Genomic DNA, 17,375 nt, shown 5'->3' on the forward strand with positions numbered 1-17,375 from the left:
GATGGTGCTGCGTAAATGTCAGCTCAGTGACGCTGCTGCTGAACGGGTACAGAGCAGTGCGGAGATCCAGCAGTAATCCTTCTGGCTGTGCCAAGGTCTCCCCAGTCTGTAGCCTCCAGACTCCCTGCAGAGGACAGGACTAATGATAGCTCTGCTAATAAAGATTGAGGCTCCTGGCTCTCTCAAACTGTATAGAAAATGGAGAGAACTCATACAGGCCTGCTAGATTAACTTTAAGCTGGGGGCTCTGTGAGCATGTGAAGGATTATCCCTTGTTATGAGCTCACTTCATTGTAAAGTCCTAGTCTGTGTCTCTGCAGTGGATTCTTCAGTCTTTTGTCTCTCTTGACCTGACTGATATTTTTGGTAGAAATACTCTTACTGCTGAGGTCATGTTTCATTAAACGATCATACTGAGTCTTCACCTTCATCCTGCTCTTCCTCATATTACCACACTAATCTATATGCTTAATGAATGTCTTTTTTTTGTCAATATTCATACTGTAGGTATTAAATACCTGACTGAATGAAAAGATAGTGTTTTGTCAGGCTGCGTACTGTCTGCTTGGCCTGTCTAATGCATGAAGCTGTCTGTGTGTCTGTCATGTCAGTCAGCATGTACATATAAGGAGATGCCTGCCTAATCATGTCTGTTCTCTAACAGATCTACCTGTTTTTGTCTCTTTGTCTCTTTCGTGTCTTCAACTTCTGTATCCAATTCTGGGTATCTTCCCTTTTTTTATGAGTTATTTTCATTGCTAAAAGTATTCCAAATGTTTTGTTACTCATGAAATGACAGTGATGTCATTGCATCTTTTTCTTTTTTATTTGTTGAAATCATGTTAAAAAATTATTTAACTATTATCTTCTTCTTTGAGTAAAGGGGATGTGGCCCATGAAGATTCCAAGTAATGATGTTACACATTTTGGAGTGGAGGTCATGCAGATATTTACCCATATTTATTTAATCATTCTTATTTATTTATTTGTTTGTTTTAGTATATTATATTTCAGTAAAACAGGCCAAAAAAACACTTTTTGATTGACTTCTGTAGGCTTTATAAATTTACTTTACTTTTCTATTTGTTATTTTAAGTCTTTTGTACATTTGTTGCTTTCCCACATTCATGTCTTATTATACATTCTAGCTATCTAGTGTTTAGTTGAGTTTTGGTTTGCGACTATGTTTCTGCTCTCTGTCTGCCCCCCTCCATTCTCTCCTCCTATGCAGAGATGTTTGTCCGTTTCTCTCTCTGTTTCCTGTCTTGTGCCCCTCGGGTATCCTCTTCTTCCTCTTTGATCCTTCAATATCCGTTCTCTACTACTCTTTCTTTTTTTCTTACTTTACTTTTAAAGCATCTTTTCTGAATGGGCCTGACTCTGGTATATAGCCGTGTTTTAAACATAGATCCATGTGTTTTCTTCTTCCTCGCTCCTCTTTTCTTCCCCCCTTTTTCCCTCCTTCCCCTAAAACCCTCTTCTAATCCTCTCTTTATCTCCACTTCCCTGTCTTCTCCCCTCCTTTCCCTCTACCCACCCTTTTTTTCTCTTCTTCTTCTTCTGCATTCTGTCCGCACCCTGATGTGTAGGAGCGACAGACACATGTACATAAGTTTATTAACTTATAAACATGCACATACTACCTCACATATCTCTCTTTTTGCTCGCACTTGTTCTTTCCTGTTCTGCCTCTTTCATGCTGTCTTGGTGTTCTTTAATGTGTCCAATGATCACTGTAATTTGCCACGACACCTTTTAAGCACCCACTCCTGTCCACATCTCCAATTCATTTGACTACACACTGTATCAGTTATGAATCCTATGTATTGTACAGTATCTTGTTGTACAATGTGGCTGTCCTTTGCTGCATTGCCTTTCATTGTCTGGAAGAGAAGCAGAGCTGCCTCTTTCTTTCTTTCTTTCTTTCTTTCTTTCTGTCTTGTCTTTCTCTCGCTCTCTCTCTCTCTCTCTCTCTCTCGATATCTGTGTCTCTGCTCTTGTCTTGCTTCTCTCCATCTCCTCCTCAGCCTTCAGTTCTTCGTTCTCTTCTTTGTGTTCCTCCACCATTTTCTCCCTCTTGAGTCGCCCAGGCATGCAATTGACCTATGAGTTCAGTCTCTCGATGCATCTCTCCCTAATAAACAGTCAACCCAGTTCTGACAGATGCAGCTTTGGATATACATTGCCACCTTACTTGTTCTTCTTATGGGGGACACAAATAGCAACCAGGGCCTATTGATTGGCCCCTATGATGCATACACTCCCTTTTTAAAAGAGCCCATGTGATGCAGAAGCATCCTGAGGCGCAGAATTTGCTTTGAAGAAAAGTTTGTCACATAAAGTTTGTGGAAAACTTTAAGATGTTTGCTTAGAGGAGGAAAATAATTATAATTCAACTTCAATTAAAAAAAAAAAAAGAAGAGAAACTGACTATAGGTGTCATGTCCTGGATGAGTCACACTCAAGAGTTTGTCACTTTATTGTTTTTTGTAGGCAGCTCACTCCACATGGTTGAGCTCAACACAAGATTTGTGTCTTTCTGTTGAAATCATTAGTACCATAAAGTTATTGGGACAAAACTTGAAATATCCCTTTGTAATTTTCTGTAAAAACCCTGAAGTTCATTCTCCCCCTTCCTGTTACCTCTTCTCTCTTCTTCTTCTCTCTCCTATTCTTTCTTTTTTATCTTTCTTGCCTTCGCTTTCCCTCAATCTCCACCTTGCTTCTCTGCCTCGCTCCTCCTCTCTCTCTCTTCTTTTCTCTCTGGTTCTCTCTCCCTCACCCGCTCTTCCCCTCCTCCCTCCTTCTTTCTCCGCCTTTCTTCTCCTCACTCCCTTCCCCACTTTTCGCCTCACCCACCCACCCCCACCCTTCCCTTTTCCTCTCTACCCTGACTCTCCTCCTTTCCCAGTGCGCCGTGTGCCCCCTCGTTTCTCCATTTCCCCCTCCAACCACGAGATCATGCCAGGAGGGAGCGTGAATATCACCTGTGTGGCCGTGGGTTCGCCCATGCCCTACGTCAAGTGGATGCTAGGCAGCGAGGACCTCACCCCGGAGGATGAGATGCCGATCGGACGGAATGTTTTGGAGCTCAAGGGTGTCAGGGAGTCTGCAAACTACACCTGTATGGCCATGAGCAGCCTGGGTATCATCGAGGCCACTGCTCAGGTCTTAGTAAAGAGTAAGAGACGCTTTAGTGACATCAGAATGACTCAGAGTTTAATAAACCATAGCATTGTGGAAGGAAATATGATACATCCTTTATTGCAAGTTGCTTTGTAACTATATCATAATTGAATGTTAAAGCTGCAGAACAGGTAGTTTCAACCAACTAGCATGATAAATAAAAACATAAAAATAATTTTACAAAATTAAAACTAGCTGCCACTTCATCATTTAGGCTCACAAAAAGTAGCAGGAATACTGTATTTTTGGATTGCTTGGCAACAGTCAAGTTAGAGAAAATGAAGGTTACAGAGGTAACCACGGTTCTCCGATAAAATGAGTGAGGTATCTCACTGTGAGGTACTCCTCTCTGCATTGTCCTCAGAAGCCCGATATCATCACAACAGCCTCTTTGGCTGGCAGTTGGTAAGACTGCATCAAGACGAAGGACATCCTCTCTCTACAAAGGGGGTGATGCAGCATCAACCGAGCATTCATACACCTCTTCTTTCTAGAAACTCCTTATCTCACAAAAAAACTGCTAACAGGATCATTAACTGTCCACAGATTGAGCTTCTGTGTATTAGAAATCTTTCACAGATTTCACCGTGCAAATACAGCGCTACCGTTGCTGACTCCAAGTGTTGATTAAATAAACCAAAAATATGGTTGCGTATTGCTGTTAACAACAATTTTCTATGTTCAGAACTGTTGTATAAAAGCAATATCACGCTTGAGGTCGTGCAGTTGTACTGAATATCAGCATGGTTTTTATAATCTTCAGCACTTACATCACAGCTGTCAGTATACCACTAGTCCTTCTCTTGTTTTAATGCCCCAAAAAAATATTGCATTAATATGTGTGTGATATGCAGACAGTTGATAGAAACCAATAAATAATAATATCTGTAATATCTATCCATCCTTTCTCAAATCTCCAGCTTTGCCAAAGCCTCCCGGCACTCCCATCGTCACGGAGACCACTGCCACCAGTGTGACCATCACCTGGGACTCTGGCAACCCAGACCCCATCTCCTACTACATCATCCAGTACCGAGCCAAAGGGCCAGACAGCAAGTATGAGACGGTTGACAGCATCACCACCACCCGCTACAGCATCGGGGGACTCTACCCCAACACGGAGTATGAGATCAGAGTGTCGGCCTTTAATAGCATTGGTCAGGGGCCGCCGTCCACACGAGTGGAGGCGCGCACAGGAGAGCAAGCACCTGCAAGTCCTCCTCGAAACGTCCAGGCCCACATCATTTCTCAGAACACAGTTATGGTGCGCTGGGAGGAGCCGGAGGAGCCCAATGGACAGGTGGGATGAGGACTGTTATTCATAGTAGATAGCACACATTGACCTTCTTTCTTTTTTTACAAGTTGGTGTTAAACGTGGTGACAAAAGTCTGCAGCAAAAATACTGCCAAAAGAGCTGGTTTGGTCTTTTTATGTTAAAGAAAGAAAGAGACTCCATTCATTGTGACAGACCCAGTTCCTACATCCAGATGTTTTAAATTTGTCTCATTTATTATAATAATTTAATTAATTATAAATGTGTGTAAATACCATGTTTAAAAAACAGATAACAGAGTGATTTACAAGGAAATGCAGGAGAAATAGATATTTGTTAATAGCATAATTGCAATAGTTTAAATGAAAAGTGATATATGATTAACTGAAGCACAGTAAAAATAATGTGAAAATGAAAAACAACTGATCCAAGAGAGACTTATTCTGAAAGAGGAAGCCTGCCTGATCTCCTCTGGAAGGTATTTCCAGAATGTTGAATAACCTGGCCGCAGTTTCAAGTTTACTTTATTATCGGTTCCTAAAAAAGGTTTTTTTTTTGCAGACGGAAGTTTCAGCATACCAAAGTTTTTTTTTTAATATTAACAGCAATAAAAATTCACATTTCACATACAGTAAGTCCAGTGCTTACAAAGACACTGTCTGAAAAGTTTAAAATATCCACCCAAATAACCCAATCCCTGTGCGTGCGCCTGCCAGTTTTCTCTGGTCCGAAGAATTACTAACAAACCTCTGCGGGAAAATCCCAAGATGCATCCTTGCTTAAATATAGACCTCAAACATGCTTTAAATCTAACCATTAAAATGTTTAAAGCTATTCTTAAATGTTCAGATATCCACTGTAGGTAACCCAAGATATGTTATTTTTCAGGATTTTTAACTAGTACTGTATTTTGTAGGACAGTCGGTTGCCTTTAGACAAGAGGTAAAGGTATGGGTAACTGTTTTGTTTGCAATTGCAAATAGAAGCAGTATAAAGCAGATTCAGTACTGTACTGCAACAAATCTATGAAATCAAATAGTCCGATGGTGTGTAGATTGTAAAGCCAAAATATAATTTACCAAAGAAATCAAACAGAATTCCTCCTGCCTATTTAACATTAAAGAATACATAGTACTTTTGATTCTGTTTTTTTACCTTTTTGTCATGATTCCTTGTCCTTTAACTGTCATGTAATATTATCTACTATATAGCACCTAAACCCTTTAAGTTTCTAATATTATATTTAACTAAACCCTTTTTTGTTGTTGCTTTTTTATCTGCTTCACAATGAATTTACGTTTGGAGACATTTAAAAGGATATCAGGATTTGAAGTAATATTTTGTCTTGAAAACTGAATAAAATTGTGCGTTATTAAAAATAGATATATTTAAAAACAATAAAGACTCATAAAAATACCACTGGGAGAGTTTTCCACTGTGAAGATTCATGTTTCTTTACTGGGATTGTGTATTCCCAGAGATTGTAACTCCCTCGCTACTCTCTCCTCGAGCTAGAGAAAGAAAAGGTAATTGGACTGTCCATTTTGAGTTAGGAGCACTCCCTCTTGAGGCCCATTTCCGTTTCTAGCCCGCCTAACTGTACAGTTTGTTCTTAAAAGTGCAAGACTGGAATGAGTGCATATGGGGATTATGGATATTAAAGAGTAATAACAGGAGAGGTGGAAGGGGTGAGGGGCAAACGCATGGCAGCGGGATTACACATACTCTGAACTGCCCATAAACAAATCCCGGAGGAGAGGGAGTAGTGATTATATCTTAAGCACTACAATATGATGGCATGTATTGGACCTGGTTTGGTTAAGCTTCGAGTGACATTTGTTCATCAGGGTCGGCTTGACAACAGGGCGAGGGACACAGGAACATCACCTTGTGACAATGGCCGCGCCCAAACACCCAACCATCAAATCCATGGGACTATCTGGATTAAAGTCAAAACTATTTTATAGATGATGACTTTAGCTGCGATCAATTCTGGTTGAGTTGTGGATTAACATTGCTATTGAGTCATAGGCAAGAGACCATTTTCTAAAGCAAGGGGTGCTGATGTCCAAAAATGTAGTCAAAATCCAGTAAGCGGCCTTTCTTTCGCTCCTCTTTCTCTTCTTGGTTTAGGTAAAAGGCTATCGCGTGTACTACACCATGGACCCGTCCCGGCCGATGAACGAGTGGCAGATCCACAACGTCCAGGACAGCGTGATCACAACCATTCAGAACCTGGTGACATCAGAGACCTACACCATCCAGGTCTTGGCCTTCACTTCTGTGGGGGACGGGCCCTTCTCAGACCCAGTCCATGTTAAAGTCATGCCTGGAGGTCAGTGTGTGTGTGTGTGTGAATGTGTGTTTGTATATACGTATTTTCCTCCTGCATGCTGGTGCATAGATATCCGTTAGTCGTCATTTATTCATGCAGGAGAGTGGTGTTGTTTTTTTGTTTTTTTTATGTGCACACATGAGTCATTCTTTGTGTGTGTGCATGCATCCAAAGTGTTAAGTAGCTTATCTGAGTGACTTATGTAAAGTTTGGGAGGCAATCCACTGTGAAATACTTAATATAAGCTTGACCTGTCAGAAAATACGACTTCTTGGAAATGAATAAATTCCACCTGCCGGGACAGAGCTGTGGAGACTTACGAAAAGGAAACAGGGATTAACGCCCCAAAATGTCCGTCGTAGCTCATTGCTGCTCTTGATGCCGTGACAACTGCTGTGGCAGGTTTTTATGTGATGGGAGGTACAAAGAGATGATTACTCTGATGGTATTACGAGTTTGAATTTGTGAGGAGAGCAGCTTGAGCTACTGCTGCGCCATTAAATGTCCCCAAAAAAGGCTACCGTTTTCAAGTACATAAAAGGAAAAAGATTATAAAGAAAGTGTTCGAATGTGAGAGTCTGTTGGATTTATGGCTCAGAGTTTATGTGTGTACATCAAACAGAGAATCAGTGCAATGTTTTTTATTAATCCACCAAAAAAAGGTCAGGATGGAAAACTGATTGGTTTTAAACTTGAATCATTTTTCTGCCTGGAGCGAATACAGGAGGTGGCATGGTCCACTCTTGATATCCTATCCTATCCTACCCCAGGGGCCACCCTAAGATCTGAGGCTATGCAGGGGCATGCCCAGACTTTTGGACTGGGGTGGCCCAACTGGAGCACTGACTGGTGCAGAGGTGGCTTAAAGTTTGTGTACACACATACTGATGAAGAGCATTTATTTATTCCTTCTGTCTGCACTAATCACATCAACTTTTAAATAACACTAGATAGTGACAACATAACCATCTGCTAAGCCTAATTCTTCAAGGACTCAAAACAGAATGATATCTTAAGTTACAATTTGAAGTATTTTAAAAACTACAAACAAACATTTACCCACTGCAAACTATGAGCTGCCCGTTTTAACACAGCCTGAATGGTGTATTTCAACATAAGTCAACCTCTGGCAAATAATAAATCATATTTAAGGATTTTGGGGTTCCCATTATATTGAGGCTTAGAGTTCAGGCGGGCTCTTTGTGAGAAGGTTAAAGGCCTGCCTCAGCCCCACATCTTTGCCTGTTTCTAGATTGACCCAAAGTGTAGTTTGAGTTAACATTTCCAAAATGGTGACTGCCATCATTTGGCTTCAAAGCTGCACTTCAGAAACCAATGGGTGACCTCACTGTGAGTACGTCCATGTTTGATACAGTCTATTGTTTGTGCATACTTAATGCCGACCCTGCACAAGTCAGTGCCCCAGCTGGTCTACTTCAGTCAAAAAAGTATGGATCCACCCCTGTTCTCTGCGATTTCAGATAAGTGGCATTGCAGCTAAAGTTAAAAGAAATTAAAATAAATAATTTATAAACTCTTTATAAAGACTGTATGGGAATGCTTTGTTCATATTTCTCTACCAGTGGCATTTCAATAGACATCTACATCTATTTTTCTAATTTAAATGAAGTTAAAACAGATGTTGGTATAAATAAAATGTCCATGTCCATGTGTGTTTAGTGCATGAAAATCCTTTGTACTGTTTTTTTTACTATAATAATATTGTAGCAATACATTGCTGGTTTTAATCAAACCTTTGCAGGAATCAGTTCTTAGAAAAGCCGTGAAAGAAATTGGCTTCAGAATTCTTGTAGAGAAGAATAACAATATGTCTATACAGTATGGATATGGACGTAAATGTAGGAATTTAACAACTCCATGCTGACTGTTTCATCTTGTCCCCTTCAGTCCCAGGCCAACCCGGAAAGTTTAAGGTGGGGAGGGTGACAGACACAAGCATTGAGTTGACCTGGGAGCCTGCTTACACCAAGGAGGGCATTGTCAACTACGAGCTGCTCTACAAACCTGTCAAGTTTGGCAGTTTGGTAAGACCTCTTGCTCTCTCTTTACAAATCCGCCTGCTGAGTGGATTTCCTAATAAGACAGAGGGATGAGAGGACAGATAAAAGAGGAAGTTTAAAAGATTAACCCCAACGTTCAGCACCACTTTGTCTGCTAGTGACAGTCCTCATCTTTATTTCTCTCCAAATCTCCTTTAATGTTTCACTTTTACTCCTCTCTCTCTCTCGTCCCGTTCTCTGCTCCTCTTTCTTCTGTCTCACAGGAGAAGCTGACCTTCGGGCCGAGGAATTCTTACACACTAGAGGGTCTGAAAGCCAATACAGAGTACTCCTTTTCCCTGGCCGCAATCTCAAACAAAGGCATCGGAGCTTTTACCAATGAACTGGTGCAGAGGACGTCACAAGCCAGTATGTCTCTATCTGACAGGGAATACCTGTAGCCACACACACACATGCCACACATTGTAATAATGTATTGTTTGACTTTTGTGCGTATCTGATGCAAATATTTTCTCCTCTACACTCACAAATGGACACACAGCATTTAGAACATCATCCTCAGCTCCTGATCCCGGGAAAACCATCGTCACATTTCTCCATCTATCTCGTTTATCAATCAATCTGCCCCACCTCCCCTCTCATCCATCCATCTATGTTTCAGCGTGCCTTTCTTTTCTCCAATCAGCCTCTTGCTTCTCTTACATAGCCAAAACATCAAGACCGAGGGAGACGGAGCACCGATTAATGTTTCACTCTTCCTTTTTTCGCCCTCTTTCACTTTTTCCACTCTGTCAGTGTCTTTGAAACTGTCTGCCACTTATTGGCTACTAGCCAACAGTGAGGAGCATTAAATGATGGTGGTTAGCCTGCTGTGTTGACAGGTAAGTGCCAGTCAGTCTTTACTTCAACCACACTGAAGTACGATTCTCTTCCTTGTCTCATTTTCTCATTTTTTTTATGCGATAGCCGAAAAGGCTCGGACATACGTAGACATTTTTGTATCTCCTCAAGAGGAGACGATAAAGGAAAATGTAAATATGACAACAGCAGAGAAAATGTTTCAAGGAAAAGAATTGATAAAGCAGTCGTCGACAAGAAAAGAGTCCCAAGTCTAGAGTTCATGGTGCTTCATCACTTCATCGGTAAGTTTTGTTAAGTATTTTCTCGTTTAACAGACACAGTGATTCATAATCAGATAAGTACAACATAGGGCTAATGCCGAAAGCTGGTCTCCTTTCACTCTTAACCTGAAAAAAAGCAAAAGGGACCAAAGAGGTACACCAGATGAGGTGGCAGAGAAAGGGGGTAAAGGGGTGTGGGGGATCAGGATAGGGAAGGTGCCAGATAAGCAGACTATTTCATGCAGCAGAATTCATTTCCCAGGGAGGTTATGTGCGCTTTGTTATCGCCAAGCTTTGGTGCACATCTAGATTGTCCCCCGAGGCCGACAGAACACTGGCTGTACGGCTGAGTGGATAGATACTTGAACCTGTCAGCTATGACTATTACACTCCCACTCACACACACACACACTCACACACACACATCCACACATCCACACATGCTACACACTCCAGAGCTCCAGCACAAGCCCAGACGTCTTTGCCACGCTCGCCATAGTGTGTGTGCTCTTTAAGGAACGTTATAGAGGGTGAGTGAAACCTACGGTTCAGAAATGTGTGCTGATTTTTTTTGGTTCTCTGTACCTGTTTGTGTTACAGTAAATATCCCAGCTTAATCCTGAGTCAATTCTTGTCTGCAATTCATCATTCCAGCCTGACGTAAAATATCCGTCTGAGTGCCTTTCTCTCTTGGGCTTCCTGTTCTTCTTCTTTTATTTGTCTGCCTCCTAAATCCTTTCTGCTCTTTGTGAGATCTTCTTTAGTTTGTTTGTCTCGTCCCTCTGTGAAGACCTTCCCCTAGTCAGCAGTGGAAATTCTGAGACCACTCTATTATCCAGAGGACTCAAGGATTATGCCACCATGGGGGCTGGTGTTGTGAAATGTGTATATTTGTCTGTGCTCATGTGCACTGAGCCATGCATCCCTGCTTTGGATATAAATACTTTGTCTGTCTCTCATTCATAAATCTGCATCCTTTTATGCCTCAGCTGAAGGATAAGATATTATCACTAGGTATTGGATGCACATTCTCCTTGGGTATAATTAAGTTGTCCACTCAGGGTCGATTCTCTTGTCTCTGGTTTATTTCATTAGCCTTCTAGTCTAACATTATGCTTTTACATTATGTGGTCGCTCCTTTTTTGTTGCCTGAGTCATATTTGTCCTCGCCTTATCTCTTTTGATTTAGTTTACCTTAGTTTCTTATTGTTTCTTTTTCTTATCCTTATCTCCTATCCTTTTGCTTTCATTTTCCCCAATTTTTGTTACTTTTCAATCCCCGTTCTCTTGGGTCTCTCCTAAACTCTTTGCCAATTCCTTGCCCCCTGTGTCCAATCAGAACCCTCAGCCGCACCCGAGGGTGTGTCCTGTGAGAGTGCCAGCTCCACCTCGCTGAGAGTAAGTTGGAGGCCGCCTCCAAAGGATGGCCTGAATGGCGAGTTGGCAGGTTATGAGCTGAGATACCAGAGAGTTTCTGGGGCAGGAGGAGGAGGAGGCGGAGGAGGAGGGCAGGGCCAGGAGATGAAGGGGCCTCCTATCCCTGCCCAGCAGGGGCAGACAGTTATAGAGGGGCTAGAGAAATGGAGCTGGTATAACGTCACCATGGCAGCTAAAACCACAGAGGGGACTGGACCCAAAAGCCCGGCTGCTCTATGCAGAACTGATGAAGACGGTGAGAGATGTAGATGGGATTGAACAACATTGATTGTTTAGTTGATTAATTACTGGCTAGACTGTTGGTCACTCCATTAATTCTACTTTCCCGGTTGTGTGTGTGTGTGTGCTTAGTTCCTGGAGCAGCCCCTCGTCAAGTGGACGTCCAGCCGTTCAACTCCTCAGCACTTCGAGTCACATGGAGATCGGTGTTGCCACGATTACATCAAGGCCAAATCCGTGGCTACCAGGTGCACTTTGCCCGAGCGGAAAGCGGCGAGTCTCGAAACCTTCCTCGCATCAAAGACCTCTTACTGGATGAGTTGCAGGTGAACTGATAACTGAATGTTTAAAGTGATTAAACGGCATTCATTTATTTATCATTAAACACCCTTTCTCTCTCCTTTTGTCCTTTGACTTGCTCTCATCTGTCTGGGCTGCCTGCCGGGTGTGTCTCTGTCTGTGGGATAAGATGGAGGAGGATGACTCAACCCAATATGTGAGTGCAGACGTCTTCTTCTCATTATAAATGAATCCACTATTAATACATACAGCACAATGCATTTATAACAAAGAGACCGTTATGAAACCCTCTCAAGAAGTTCCTTTATCCACAGATGTGTTATTGTTAGAGAATTACTTTCTTTTGCTTAACTGTAAGGACATAGAATCAAAAGAGATCTGCTTATTAGTGAGCCACTTTTAAAAGAAAGAGTTTACTGAATTGTGTGTTTGCCGTTACAGGAGCTGATCCTGGGTGGTCTGAGAGCAGACACTTTGTACTCTGTCTCAGTGGCAGCGTACACCACCAAAGGGGATGGAGCGCACAGCAAAACCAAGCTGGTTCAGACCCAGGGGATCTGTAAGCATATGCCAACTATACAGCTCAGTGCACTGGATTTAGTAACACACTCAAGAATTGATCTTACAGTTAACTGTAACAGAAGGCAGCAGTAAATAAATAGTAAAATCAATTTTAATTCTTGTAAGATTTACATGATATATGTTTTTATATATAAATCTATTGATTTTCTGCTGCCTACACTGTCGTTTGCAGTACCCGGCCCCCCCTCCTTTTGGGTGCGCCCAGGATCAGGTCCGTCAGTGGTGGTGCGGTGGGCTCCTCCGCTGGAGTGTTCTGAGTCAGGCTCTGATAGCCGGGGGCCCCCGCTCCAAATCCTGGGATACCGCCTACAGTATGGCCTGAAGAATACCTCTTTAGACAACACAGTGGATTTCACAAGTCGTGAGAAAAACTTCACTGCCGGTAACCTCTCTCAGGGCTCCTCTTACGTCTTTGTCCTCTCCGCGAAGAGCAGAGCAGGCTACGGAGATGAAGTGCAGCAGGAAATAACAATCCCAATGTTCCCACCCTTGGGACATCCCAAATTATCTAGCTATGTTAATGTCACATGCTGCTCCATCCAGTTCTCCTGGCTACCACTTCATCCTGAAGACTGTAATGGTGTCCTCACAGAATACACTATAGCTTATAGAGAAGCTCCAGGCCCTGATCCTTCTAGTGACCCTGGCCTTTATTTCATGCCTACCCCTACTGCTTTCCCGTGGCTGATCGTGATACCAGCAAGTGAATCCAGCTACACCATCCTGGGCTTGAATCACAGCACAACCTACGAGGTGCAGATCAGAGCCCACAATGTGGCAGGGCCAGGCCCCTTCAGCCCACCTCTGGTGAGCCAAACCCTGGCCTTTGAAACAGGTAGGGCTGGCCTCAGGCCTCAGGAAAACTCTTCACCTTCTAAGCACTGGTTCAGCTTCACACCTCTTCTCCCTTTAATGTGGATATCACTCCGAAACACTTAACTATATGAAGTGTGGGCCAGTTTTTGTAGGTCGGCCTTTCACCTCTGCACCCAAGAAAAGCTGAGAAACTGCAAAGTCCCGGGGACCACGACTACTCCCCCCAATGTCCTCCACTCACTCACTTATACCTCCATCACCTACCCTTCACCACCAGTGGAAGCAGGCTGAATGTTAATGGATGTTTGCTTCAAGAGCACTGCTTATCACAAACCCTCAGGTAAAAGTCAATACAAGGCTGGGATGTACAGTATCTAATACACAAGGTAAGTCTTCAGTCCGAGTTCAAGTGAAATCCAGCGTCTGGTGCTGTATCTGCAGGTAAGCTGTTTTTATCTGATAGACCGCCACTTCCACCTCTTCCAAAGCATTTGCTGACATGCTGAAGTCTGAGTCTAAAGAACACAACCTAACACTCTGAGAATGTGGCATGTCACATTCCTGCAGCCGGTCTGTCTGTCTTATTTATTCTTATTACTCTTGCCATCCACTTTCCTCATCACCTGCCCATCCTCCTAACCATCATGTATTCTTCCCCCAGTAACACATCTGACTGACCTACATGGCTTCCATTTTTACAGGGTGGAAACGAGAGAAGGTGCTGATTTAAAGAAAATGCTCTATCATGAATGACTCTCTGTGTTTGCTTTGCTTCCAGATGTGCCGAGAAATTTTTCAGTCAATCTGGCCACCAAGACGAGTGTTCTCCTGACCTGGGAGTTCCCAGAGAGCAGCAACCCTTATCGCTTTACCGTATGTCCACAGGCTGTTTCTCGTACTTCACTTGTATATTATACAACTTTCTATAAACATGCCAGGTTCTTTAAGTTATAATACCTAGAATTACTTTAAGGTTTGGAATATTTTAGATCCTCAAACTTTATATTTCCAAATGTGTATAACACATTTATTTAGAATTTACATAAGGAACAAAAGCATGCTAAACCAGCATCTCTAAAACTCACTGATTAACATGTAGTATGTTGTAAAATACAAAATCACTGTGTACAAAGTGGAATAAAAGTGAATTCACAATTTCCATTGTGAGCTTTAGAAGTGCTGATACAGAACATTTTAGTCTTTAATGAGATTCAGGTGAGCTATAGCTCCTGTTTCCACTCTTTATTTTAAGATAATGTAGCTGGCTGTTGTATTAAGCTACACATTCCCTCAGCACATATAAATGGTACCAGGCAATCCTCTGCACAAATGAGAATGTTGTCTTTCAAATAACTCATACATTTTGCCAGTGTTGTAATCTAATTTCTAATAAATCATTGAAAAGGTCATCTCCAAAATGAAAAGCTGTTTTGAATTAGGAAGGCTGGCTTCATTTATAGGTATGAGTTCTTAATGTACAATCAGGAGTCTTCAGCATACTGGTTATAACAAATCTTTTCCTCTCACCTCCCATCCTGTAGGTGGAGTATAACCGACAGAAGATGGAGGTGGATGCTCGTCTTAGAAAGGCAGTAATCCCAAACCTCCAGCCAGACACCAGCTATGACTTTAAGATCACAGCTCCGGAGGGCAACATGGGAGGCCTTCGCCACAGAATCTCCGCTAAGACCTCCCCTCCCATCACCATCCGCCGCCCTGAGATCGACCACGCGCGTGACACCGAGACCACAGTCACCATCATCCTGCCATCGCTGGAGAATCGCAGTCCTGTCAAGTAAGAAGAAGTACAGTTTCAGACTTAGTGCCATAAGTTGGCAAGGACAAAAGAAAGAAAAAAAAAGTTTGGGACATTTTAGCTATTTGAATCATCCTTTAAAAGTTTTATTTCCTCCTCTGCTTTTTGCAGGAATGTTTATGTTGTTGTGGTTCCACTGAGGAGAGCCCGCGGCGTCATCAGACACCTCAAGAGCCCAGATGAGATGGACCTAGAGGAGGTGAGAACCACAACAATGACAGCACTCACAGATGTCTGTGCCTGGAAGCAGGAAAAGACTCACAAAACACATACACACACACACACAACTCCTGGCAATGCTTACCATTTCTGATTTTAATATCAGTGTTTAGACATTAGTCAGAGATATTGGAATGCTTCATTTTTTTGTGTTTTTCTTCTCCCTGTCTGTTTCTCTGTTTTTTTCCCCTCTCTGTCTCTCAGCTGTTAAAAGACATCAGTCAAAGGCAGAAGGATACTAGGCAGCAGAAGCAGGTGGACTTGCGTCGGGCTTACATCACAGCCCGTTTCACACCTGCCACTCTTCCTGCCTTCTTCACCCTGGGAGACCAGCTGGACTACGGTGGCTTTGAGAACCGCGCTCTGGACCCAGGGCAGGAGTACGTCTTCTTCATCCTGGCCGAGCTCAACTCCACAACAGGGGTACAAAAAGCCGCCGCGTCACATCACTTTTATGTCCGTGTTTAGATCAACTTCCTCAGTCCCTCGCTGCCTGTGTTTCCCCCCTGCAGGCTGTCACTATGCATTGTAATCAATATGGCCTCGCTGCTAAAACAATAAAAAGCGTGTCAGTCAGAGTGTTGGAAGAAAAGGCAATAACCCTCACGTACTTCCATCACAGCCGCTAATAAAGCGTGAGTGTACTGTTGTGCCCTGGAGGAGATATTGCCCTGTGTAATGCTCGTATGTTGATTTGAATTGGATATAGATGGAGATATACAACTTGAATTATGTTAGATTTAATTATTTTTATTACATGTGTTTATTAGGAGCTCTTTAAGCTCAGGGGAAACTCTTCAAAAGTTCTTCAGAAGTAATAAATAGGCACTTTAATCATAATCACTTTATTTTGATAATAAAAACACATGTGATGATAGTAAGCCTTTTGTCCATTATTTATACGTTGTGTAAAATAATGCTGATAAAATATAACCTAATGCACACATGTAAAGCCAGCTAGTCACAGTTACAGGATACTCTATACCACTGCAACTTCTCTGCAATGAATACTATTTTAGCTGGTTACATTTTATGTAGTGAAAGAACTGTTGGTTTAACTCATTGTGTTATGTTCAGGTCCACAGTGTGGTAAAATGTTCAACAAGTTAAATGTGCTGTGATGATGTTACTCTTGAAAACAAAACAATAACCCAGAGATATTCTAAAAATCCTTTTGATAAAATCCTTTTGATAAAAAAACAAAGTGAAAATCAAGCTATGATGATTCAGGCCGCTAATTAAAAAATTTCCCCCATGGGGGATCAATAAAGTTTGTCTTTATCTTTATCTTTATTCATTAAAAAAAGAATAAATTAAATCTCTTCCTCTGCCTTGCACAGTTGTTCTGATTCTGCACTTGTATGTTTGTTTGTTTTACAGAAAATGTATGTGGCCAGCCCGTATACAGACCCAGTGATTGCCCCAGATTCAGACCCCCAGCCCCTAGATGCAGGTGATGGTCTGATCTGGGTGGTTGGACCTGTGCTTGCTGTGGTCTTCATCATCTGCATCGTTATTGCTATCCTGCTTTACAAAAAGTGAGTGGGACGTACAAACGCTGTTACAAAGCATTTCAAAAGCTTTAATGATGAGACAAATGTTGTTGATCAGCGTCTTTTTATAAATCTGGATGGATAAGGCTGGAGTTTGAATACTTTAACTAGATATTAATGGGGAATATACAATTTCATGTTTAAATGATTCTAAATCTCCCCCCTACTCGGCCTCTTAATGCAGTTTTTGCTGGTTTTCACTTGACTGGAAGTTGATGTTGCTTTTGTTAGTAGCCTATTTTAGCCGTGGATTGATATACATCAGATGTTCTAGTGAGTGTAATGGCAGCAAGCCATGTATGTGGAATAGACTCAATGTGTTCCCCAGAATAAACGTTCACATTCACTCAACATAAATACTCTTCTTTTACATTTATACAGAAGCTCCTTCTTAAACTCATGGTACAGGAACTGCGTAATGTTTGGCTATCTTTCCAATCAGTTTTCATCAAATTTGTTCCAATTTAGAAGTTGATTCTCTCTTCAGACAGCTAAG

The 17,375-nt window shown here is 42.0% G+C and overlaps 1 protein-coding gene across 7 annotated transcripts in view; it reads left to right on the top strand.

Annotated features, from left to right (window-relative positions):
• The window catches only part of LOC132979004 (receptor-type tyrosine-protein phosphatase S-like), a 71,658-nt gene that overhangs the window by 43,301 nt on the left and 10,982 nt on the right, over positions 1-17,375 (top strand). For 4 of the 7 annotated variants that reach the window (XM_061044434.1, XM_061044435.1, XM_061044439.1 and 1 more), the window contains exons 7-17: positions 1,590-1,604; positions 2,912-3,181; positions 4,107-4,486; positions 6,594-6,795; positions 8,704-8,840; positions 9,080-9,224; positions 14,070-14,164; positions 14,833-15,086; positions 15,219-15,306; positions 15,531-15,749; positions 16,707-16,864. In XM_061044434.1, coding sequence (XP_060900417.1) covers positions 1,590-1,604; positions 2,912-3,181; positions 4,107-4,486; positions 6,594-6,795; positions 8,704-8,840; positions 9,080-9,224; positions 14,070-14,164; positions 14,833-15,086; positions 15,219-15,306; positions 15,531-15,749; positions 16,707-16,864 — 1,963 coding nt within the window. Of the gene's footprint in view, positions 1-1,589; positions 1,605-2,911; positions 3,182-4,106; positions 4,487-6,593; positions 6,796-8,703; positions 8,841-9,079; positions 9,225-11,276; positions 11,610-11,725; positions 11,920-12,062; positions 12,090-12,334; positions 12,453-12,647; positions 13,311-14,069; positions 14,165-14,832; positions 15,087-15,218; positions 15,307-15,530; positions 15,750-16,706; positions 16,865-17,375 lie in introns of all 7 variants that reach the window. The other 3 variants (XM_061044440.1, XM_061044441.1, XM_061044437.1) reach the window with 2 other exon arrangements.

This window comes from Labrus mixtus, chromosome 8, assembly GCF_963584025.1.
Source record: "Labrus mixtus chromosome 8, fLabMix1.1, whole genome shotgun sequence".
Classification (NCBI taxonomy): Eukaryota; Metazoa; Chordata; class Actinopteri; order Labriformes; family Labridae; genus Labrus; species Labrus mixtus.